Genomic DNA, 9,911 nt, shown 5'->3' with positions numbered 1-9,911 from the left:
AGGTATTTTCCCCTCCAGTCAGCATGGGGGAGAAGCCTTTTGTCTTAGATTCGTGTACAAAGCAGAGACAGGGGGTAGGCAGCTGCTCCAACTCTGACTCTGGGCCTGAACCCAGGTTAGGGCCAGAGTCACCTCTACACCCCCTGCTCCACTTGCACTTCTACTTCCCACTCTGCCCCCTTCCCCACCCTTTGCTGTCAGGTGTAGCTCAGCTCGGACTCTAGCTCAGGCTCCATTTCCTCCTGAGCATGGAGCACGTGGAAGTCCATCCCCTGCCTAGCTGATCAGCAGCACCAGTGCTTCTGTGTGGCCCAGCAGGGGCTGTTTCCATGTGCTGAGCTCCAGGGAGAAAGCATTTGACAGTAAAGGTGGGGAGGGAGTGTGAAGCAACAGGCAGAGACTGGGGAATTAGTGGGAAGAAGCAGGAGCTGTAGGGAGCCAGGGTGGGGGTGGAAATCGGGGGGACAGGAAGGCTGCAGAGAGAAGAAGTGGTGGGGGCAGAGGGGGCTGCCTACTCCCCTCCTCCCAACATCTGACCCCACCTAGCCATTGCTTTACCTGCTGTAGCAGTGTGGGGAATAAATTTAAGACAACCCTCTGATACTTGGGTTCTCTAGCTGAAAAATTATGACAAATTTATACATTTTCCATATACAGAATCTAATTTGGCAGGGGTCATTTTGAATTCAAGTAAATATGGTAGCTGCAGTCACAAACCTGTTGAGTCAAACATCAGAGCATCTAAGTGGGAAAGGGCAAATTGGAAACAACAGGTATTGGAGAAACTTGCTTCCCAAAGACTATTGAAAATGGCTTCAAAGGGTAAGTGGAGCCATACAAAGTTGAAGATGTGGAGCCCTTTAGGGGAGGACTGTGGGTTGTGTGAGTGTGTACGTGCAGCATGGAAGGGAGGAAGAATACATAGTCTGTATGGAATCCCAGACAGGCTAGTTTTGCAAAGCATCCATTCCTATTCATAACTGAACTCTAAAGCTTGTGCTCTAGGCTAGAAGAGTCAGTAGCACTTAATCAGATGCTTAAAGCTAGCCACATATTCAAATGCTTTTGTGAAATTTTTTTTTTCTTCTTTTTTTTTCTGTTTTGCACCGGTCCTGGAAGCACTGGTATACCAGGTCAATGCATGGAGTGGATGGACCAAGCTCCGGTTCCACCACCCAACGCCAAAAAGAATCTGCTCAATATAGACCTCCTTAGCAATTGCATTTTCTTGCAGTAGTACCTACGGTCCAGAATGCAGCAATGTTGTGCTAGGCACTGTCCTGGAGACACAACACGGGCCCAGAAACTATTAAATAAGTGAGCAGAGTGAACAAAGTGAGCAAAGCACATGATAGTTCTACACACTTTTTAAGGAGGAGTTGGGGAGGAATACTGCTGAATCGTGGCCTTAGTATAAACTTGTGTTAGTTTGTCTCATGGCATTTGTCTTGGCTATGGCAATGAAAATACAGCTTACCACCAACACGCGTGAATTCACTGGAGCTTCATTAAGATATATACAGTCAGGGCTGCCGGGAAGGGGTCTGTGTAATATGTCAACTTCGCATATGTTTGACATTTTGCATAAAAATAGAAGGACCATGTCAACAAAGGGCAACATCCGTCTCTGTGGACCCGATTTATACCAGCTTCCATAAACCATACACCTCCCAGAGATGCCAGTAGATCATTGTTCAACCTTGATTCATTATTAACTTCTGTAAACTAGAGTTCAAGGATTTCTCCGGAGTCTGGGTTCCTTCGAGAGGTTCATTCCTCCAAGTTTAACTGTTGTCTCTGGCACTTCAGAGACAGTCTGCTGCTCTTCATACCATTGGGCTGGATCACGTAAGAACTGCTGAATCGGCAAAAAAACAGTTTGACCCTGACAGCACCAGTTTTCTTGTCTAACTTCAGAGCTACAATCTAATTAAAATGTTAGTAACAACAAAAACTTTTGGATTTGGATCTGATGCTTCAAAGTGGAACTGGAGAGAGCACCTTAAACAAGAAGGAAATCCATCATTAAAAAACAAAAAACAAACAAACTATGGAAACCATAAGGAAATAGCCAGTCATGCCTTATATAAACAATAACAAAAAACAAGCAAATAGTTTGACCTGCTATGTCAGATATCAGTAGTTCTGAGATGTCCCATCCTTTTTGTCCTTGCGTATTAACTGGAATATTTTTGTTGCATTTCCTTGTACTTCAAGAAGCTTTTCTTTGTTCTTACGTTCAGAATTTGCATAACTTGCAGCAATGTTTACTGTATAGACCAAGTCTGGTAAGAGGATTACAGAAGCACTAGATCATGCTTGAAATTGTCTTTTGAAACTTGATCAAGCTTAAAGTATAAATTCAACAGAGCATTCATGCTAAAGTGGCATTTCAGCCAAAGATAAGTGTTTACAGGCTGGAATTGCCTATATCTAAAAACCAGGTCCTGACATTATCTCAACATGCTTCTTAGAGAGGAGATGGGAATATAACTTGATCCAAAAATGAATTCTTTGGCTTGCAACCACTCTGAGGGCCCTGCACTGGGTAACCTCACAGCTATGCTGAGGTAGAAATTACAGTGCCATTCCAATTGTAAGGTTTTACAGCAAGTCATTTCAAAGTAAAACTATCCCTTCTATACTAGTAGTAGAGGCATGACTAGACCTACTTGCCCACCTCTGTCATGAAGCAATGGCATGTATGCATAAAAACTAGTTGCAGGATTTGGGCTCTGATTTGAAGTCAGCAGAATTAGTCTCTAAATGAAGGACCATCTTTTTATACAGCTCCAAACACAGAGGATCCCTGAGTCATTATGAGGTGCTATTGCAACACAAATAACTTATAACAAAAAGGGAACCTATAGCATGAAGGCAGATTGTACTTCTTCCCATGATTTGTACATGCAGTGCTGTGAATGTTTCATTCCATTTGAGAACAGAAAGAATTTAATTTTTTGAGTATAAACAGGAAAACAACCCCCCCCTCCCCCCCAAATGTGATTTCTGTATTTTCAAAGATGGGTGAAGTTATCTTACACACAGTTTTTGTGCTGTGCTGTGCTCTGTTGGCCATCTTCTGGATGAGGACCTGTATTTTTTCATAGGTAGTTCCATGTATTGTCCAAAGGATAAATAGCACTTAGTGGTGCTACACTTCATTGTTCTTCATTTTATATAGATTTTATTGGTTTATTCATTATTAATTCAGCAAAACTAAAGTAATCTTTTTGTCTGCTTAATATATCAAAATCTAGTTTTGTTCTTCCATACTAAGCAGAAAATCATCAAGTGGTTCTTCATTGTAGATCTAACTTAAAAAATGTAACCTTACCTCTAATACAGTACTAAAGAAGTAAAGGGAGAGAGAAGTAAACACTGATTCAGACTCATCATGTCTTACAACTATAATGAAGCCTTTGAAAACCCAGACTATCACAATTCAGAAACACTGGAGAGTGACAGACGGTAAGTTTGACTAATCATGTTCTGACTGATAACGTTTTTTGGTATTGAAAAGAATTCAATGCTTACATAATTCATAGTTGGGGGGGCACTGCTGAAAGTTTAGTTTATGGTGTTCATTTTTATAATGCCTTAGGGTTTGTCTAAAAATACTCCCATATACTTGGCATTTTGCATTTTGTTTTTTGAAGATGTATTTTAGACACATTTATTATATGCTCCAGGATTTATAGTTGTGCGTACTGGGGATATCTTGGTTGGATCTGCGTCCAACATATCTGTAACCAGTATATTTGCTGTAGTTTTGAGACCCTGGTTTTGCAAACAGTTGTGCAGTTTTAATGTAGCCCTGTTGCTGATGGTGGGATTGAGGTTCAGTTACCAACTGGAGTTTGTAATAATTTTGATTCAGTTCTAAGTATTGTATGTTTTGAATGTTTGTTTTAAAATAGATTTGTGCACTACGTAAAGATGGATGTATCTGTTATCTTACTGGTGCAGTTTCCTTTTTGTTGTTTACATAGGAAAGCTTCTCAAATGAATTCAATGTTTCACCAAAACTCTTATGATTCTTCGCCATACGATTCCGATACGGATCACGATGGGCGAGGGCAAAGACAGAACTATTCCATGGATATACCAATGGCCACAATGCAGCTTGGCTTGGAGGTCAGCCAAAGTGCAAAAAGATGGAGCAGGCCAGATGCAAATCCATATGGAAATACACACAGTACGTAATTGCACACATTAAAAGCTTATGTGCAGAAGAGAATGCCTGAGGCTGAATGAAAAGCCTGCTCACTGCCAGTGGCGGGTTAAGATTCATTGCTGGAACCCAGGGCCCCAGGGAGAGGGATCTCTTCCCTTCCTGGTGCTGCTGCTGTCAAGGGTGGGGCTGGTCCCTGTGCCCCATGGGGGAGGCTGGGTAGACCTGGCCAGCTGGGGGTGGGGTGGCACATGCCCACCTCTCCTCTCTGCTCCCCCCAGCCCCTCCCCTGCCACAGCTGGAGTGGAGTCAAGCCAGGCAAGGGCAGCTGCAGGCTGCCCACTGAGGGATTGGGGCTCTCCACTCTGCTGCCTTTGCCTTGGGGACCCCTCACCAGCCAGCACCTCGCTGTCCCCACTGCTGCTGTGAGGGCAGGGGGTGTGTGGGCAGTGCAGGGCAAAGGCAACAGAGCAGAGAGCCCTGACCCCACAGTGGGCATCCCACATCTGCCCTGTGCACAAATCTGGGGGGTATATGCCTCCCCCATGCATCTCCTGGGGCATGCACACAGAGGTGGGGAGCCAATCCCCCCCTCCCCACCTGTGCGCCCTGGACGAGCTGCCTGTGGCTCTGTCCTGCTCCCAGCCCTAACCCAGATCCCATGCACCACCCTGGCTGGGCAGCACCCGCAGCCCCTGCCCCACTCCCTCTCTCACCATGGGGACCACGATCTGCCCCCACAACTCCCCTTCCCCCCCCATACACTTACCTGCAGCAAGCTGCTCTCCATGCGTCCGGGCTGTGTTCTGGACTATGTGCATGCATGTGGCTGTGCCTCCTGTGTCTCACTCCCAGCAGCCCCTGCAGGCTAGCATGCTGCCCAGGGCCCACCTTCAAGGGAAAACCTGCTGTTTCTCTTGGGAACTCGGTCACCCAGGCACTTGGGGGCCCCTGATTGGCAAGGACCCTGGTCCTGGGCCTCATGTGCCAATGTTCACTGCAACTTCTGTATCCATAGCAGGATCTGTGTCCCTCTGAGATAATTGAAAGTACACCTTTGTTAGGTTTATTATTTTTCCTCCCTCAAGAGCAATAAAATTAGTTTTTAAAAAGGAAGATTTTAGCAAGGTTTATTTCCAACCTGTGTCTCTGTGCTTTGGAAACCAGAGGGCTGTTAAAAGCAGACTACATTTTAGCCACAGGCATTTCAACTGTAGCTAAACTGGCAGTTGCTCTGAGCACTATTATTTCTGAGGGCCCAAACTGAGACATCTTGAATGAGGTCCGATTTTCTGCAGGAGGATTTCTTGGTTGGTTTGGACTATCAGACTCCTTTGAGACTTCTTTAGTTGGATGCCCAGAATTACTGTCGACTTTTGAAATATGAGGTTGCTAGCATCTGTTGATCCACCCATCTAGTTTGGGGTGCTCAGCCTCCAGCCCGTGGGCCCAGTGCAGCCCATAGAGCCATAAGTATTCAGCCACTGAGGCTTCCCATGGATTGGGAAATTTGGCAGCAGGGGAATGGTGGCAGTAAATATGGCCATCCTTCCCCATTGCCAAATTCCCAAGCACCAAGCAGGTTAGGGCCAGTTCGCAACCCCACCCCTCACCCCTGTAGCTAGAGGAGGCTGAGTCACTCACCCTGCCTCTCTGGGGCTGGGTTGAGGATTGGCCTTGCTCCCTTCCCACCATGGGGTTGGGCCACATCTCTTCCCTTCCCTCCCCCAGGCCAGGTTAGAGGCAGGAGGTCCCTTGCCCTGCTCCGTGCAGCTGGATAGGACCTGCCACTACTACCCCATGCTGGTCGGGACCATCAGCTGGATCTGGCCTGCAGATGGCCTGAGCACTGCCCATCCAGTGCACTGGCCAAAAAAGGTTGAGCACCACTGACCTACTTGGATAGACAAATTAGGTGGTCTTTCAGTACTCTAAATGTATCTCCCTTAGCATTCAGTGCATATTTCTATTAGAATATAATACAGTGGCATCATTATTTAAATGGATTTATGGTACTGGAACTCCCTTATCATTCCAGGATATACTATTTTATGTACAAATGTATTTAATCTTCTCTGAATTATTTAAAAATACTTCCAGTCCATATACTTCTGCTTTTCCCTTTCAACAGTCAATCACTCCTTTCAATATGAGCCAGAGTTTACGTATACACCACCTTCTACTCTCAGTACTGTGGATGGCCCTTTTGCACGCAGATCTTCTGATGCATCTGAAGGTAAGGCTAAAGTAAGAGGAAGTAAATGCCAGTGGAAACATTGAAACTTTAAATTCCGTAAGTCGAGAAAAATATTGTTAGGCTTGAACTAACCAAGTGATCTAATGCTAATTAACGTGAAAGTTTCTTTTTTCAGTTGGGCAGTTGACTGATTAAAAGTCTCCACATAATTGGAGAAGCCATCAAATAACAGCAGTATTTCTCTGCTATGGTGATATGGTAATACAGAGTTTTCTGTGGGTGGTGGATACAAGAAGAAAGGCAAGGAAAGATATTGTTTAAAGCGGAGCCACCTAACTGAAGCTGAGTTGCCTATGGCTAGGTAATCTCAGATAATGCATTTGTGCGATTATGTGAATGGATTCATGGGATTATGGGGCCAAATTCTTCGCTGATGTATTTCCACTGATGTCAGTGGAGTAATAGCAGCAACATTTTGGTCCATGGTGTTTGAGTGTGAAGGACTGACCACAAAAACTAATGTTGTATTTTTACTAAAATAAATGTCCTCTGGAACTTGACAATGTAGTTTTTTTTAAGGGTCCCTTTTTGGCTAGATAGCAGAACAATTATTCATAAAATCATAGCGGTGTCAATTTGGTGTCTGTCTTCTATATATGTAATTGTTTTTCAGTTCATGAGTTCCCCTGATTTCTTTTTCATTGTGACCAGTTTAGTACCTGATGCTTCCAGAATTTCTCTGCCTTTAATGAAGAATGCTCATCTAGAATTGTTGTATACACATGTTGGAAAAAAAATGCACCTCTATTAGCCAAGATGAGGGACTTCAGTGTTTTCACTATCTCTGGCAGACTTTAACCTTTTGTAAATGGTCTTCTGGTTAAGATTTGTCTTGGAAGATATTGTATTTTACTAAATAAATACTAATTTTGTTGATATACGGGGGTAACTCATTCAAAATTCTCTGTGAGAGCATGTAGAGAATGGGAGAGATGCTTCTTAAGACTTTTAATGTTTGGGAAAAGAATATCCAACACTTACAACGAGAGAATAAGTGTCCAGATGTTGAAAGTCCAGGGAATGCCTCAGCTAGATGCCACAGACATTTTCTTTTCTGTAATTCTTTTAAGTCAATGCAAAGAAAATTGCCTCAGAGTGAGAACAATACCATTACCATAGTCAATTCAAATCTGAACAGTGCCATTGCTGAAGACCAGCAAGAGGTGCATTCGTTAATGGACGCATCGAACTCCATAGGCTCTCTAATGTCAGAAAGGCCAAACTCTGTAGGCCTTTTTATGTCAGAAAGGCCAAACTTGGAAGGAGAATGCAGTGCTGAGCTGCCTATATCTTCCCAGATGGCTTGTGGCCAGAGAGAGGCACTTTTGGACTCTCCTCACTCTTCAGATTCAGTAGCAGAAGGTACAAGAATTCAGTGATCAAGAAAATAATTTTAAATGATGTGATGGAAGAAAGGCAATAAACTGGCTTCTTTGACAAGAGTTAGGCATCCATTCTCCTAGGGTAAGATCCTGATACCCTGAATAGTATGTTGTTCAAGAAACAATCCCAAAAAAGCCAATAGAGGTGTCCCAGTCTTACCTTGCCAGTGACAGCAAGAGACTGGACCCAGACCCGGATAATGCCATCTGGTCTTATGTTTCTACTGCTGAAAAATTGCATTTACTTATCAAACATGCAGCAGAGGCTCTTTAAGTAACTGCTTTCTATGAAAGTGAAGTGTTGAATATATAATGAACAGGTTCGTCTAAGCCAATTAGTTAAGTTGCAGCTTTTGTTAAAAAGCGTGTGCTGTTCAGCTAGCGTCGTGCAGAGACGGAACAGGCAGCGAGCTGACCCCGTCTTCACTAACCTTGATGGAACAGACGCAAATGCAGCAGCGGACTATGAAGATAAAGAAAACCAAGGTAGGCACTTCCTATATTGCTTAGAGAAATGGTGGGGCTACTAGCCACCTTGGACAAGAAAAATGTAACAGATATTGATGGATGTTACAGGGCCACCGCAGAACTAGGAACATCTTGTTCCAGTCTGCACTTGAGATACTTGGATGTGAAACAGCGGAGTGTTTGTGGTCAGAATTTCATATTGAACTATTTGGCTTGCTCTTAACGGGGGGGAAAAAACCTGTGTGTTTTTTGTTTTGTTTTGTTTTTTAATATAAGCAGCCCAGCATGTTAGATTCCTAGACAACTTTGAGTTCTACCACGCTAATTAGCTGAGAGAAAGCTTGGACTTCGCATCAAGGTTTACTCTGAACAGTTGTGGTTAAAGTAAACTTGGTGTTTGCCAACTTGTTATCTAGCATTCTTAGCATACACTATTTTTCCTAGTGTCACCATGATTTTTATCATTTTAATTAATGCTATTTCACCTGTTTAGATTTATACAGTTAAGTGTCTATTCTAGGTTCTAGTTTTCAGCCATTTTGAAAAGGCACCGTGTGCCTGAAAGTAACATATTAAAAATGTTGCCTTATAAGAAGGCACTTTCAGTAAAATAATATAATTTCCGTAATTTTAATTTACATTAACCCTGCTTACATACTGTCACTTACCTAAAATTACAAAAAAATCTCTTATTTTTTTTAAAAGGCATCTTTCAGTTATGTGTAAGCTTATTGCAGAAAGCAAAACAGTACTTGAACAAATAGCATGTAAAATCTTGTATGAAGATATCAGGGTTTTTTAGTCTTATTTTATATTATAGCCCATTGTATAAACACTAAACTGCTACTGGGATTTTTGAAAGCAATGAGTACTGTATTCTCCTAATGTATAGTACATGCTGTACGTTGCAGAAATTTCATGCCAGGTAACTAAGAATATTAGGTGACTATTTAACTTCTATATATTACCTGCATCTTGGGAGCAACAAGCATTACGTGTCATATCACCCCTGCATGAGAAATAATATCAAAGTTCTGGATATTTTTGTACATTTTTTCATACAGAAGAAAAGATCATCAGGAATCTTGCAAGCATGACTACCCGTGAAAGAATTAAAGCAATCCAGAAGATGCCAAAGACTATGAAAGAAAAAAGAGAGATCAGGTAAAAGCAGAATTTTTTCTACAGCCGATTGTTTATATGAATACTTGTGCCGCTACAGGCATCTAACTCACTAGAACAGGTGTCTTGATAATTTTTGGATTGGCACTGTCAATTCCAGTACAAAACAATTGGGAAAGTATGCATTTTTTGAAGTGGCATCTTACAAGGCAAATACGTGTTAATTAAATATGGCAGGTAGTGCCTATTATTAACTGGGAGCAATGCACTTGATAAATGACAACAAAATTCTACTTTATATTCCTGTGAGAAATTTCCTCTGAAAAGACTGGAGAAAAAAATTTCCAAAAGAATTTGTAGACTGTAGGACAGGGGTAGGCAATGTTTTTTGGCCATGATGTCTACCTTGGAAGGTGCCGGAGTGCTGGCATGCCAGAAAAACAAAATGAGGGCAGGGGGTATGTGGCAGGCTGCCCTGCATATTAGTATAGTTAATAATCATAAATGT

General features: G+C 42.7%; 1 protein-coding gene across 4 annotated transcripts in view; it reads left to right on the top strand.

The window, feature by feature from the left end:
• The first annotated feature begins 3,322 nt into the window (after positions 1–3,322).
• Positions 3,323–9,911, top strand: part of TMC5 (transmembrane channel like 5) — a 30,542-nt gene continuing 23,953 nt past the window's right edge. Inside the window, exons 1-5 of one of the 4 annotated variants that reach the window (XM_019541776.1) lie at positions 3,323–3,471; positions 3,993–4,198; positions 6,306–6,410; positions 8,192–8,299; positions 9,346–9,445. In XM_019541776.1, coding sequence (XP_019397321.1) covers positions 3,398–3,471; positions 3,993–4,198; positions 6,306–6,410; positions 8,192–8,299; positions 9,346–9,445 — 593 coding nt within the window. In that variant the 5' untranslated portion in view covers positions 3,323–3,397. Of the gene's footprint in view, positions 3,472–3,992; positions 4,199–6,305; positions 6,411–8,191; positions 8,300–9,345; positions 9,446–9,911 lie in introns of those variants that run through there. The other 3 variants (XM_019541774.1, XM_019541775.1, XM_019541777.1) reach the window with 3 other exon arrangements.

This window comes from Crocodylus porosus, unplaced genomic scaffold (genome assembly GCF_001723895.1).
Source record: "Crocodylus porosus isolate Cpor-Errol unplaced genomic scaffold, CroPor_comp1, whole genome shotgun sequence".
Lineage (NCBI taxonomy): Eukaryota > Metazoa > Chordata > Crocodylia > Crocodylidae > Crocodylus > Crocodylus porosus.
Note: the sequence above shows the minus strand (reverse complement) of the source record. Positions and strands in the feature narration are given on the sequence as shown.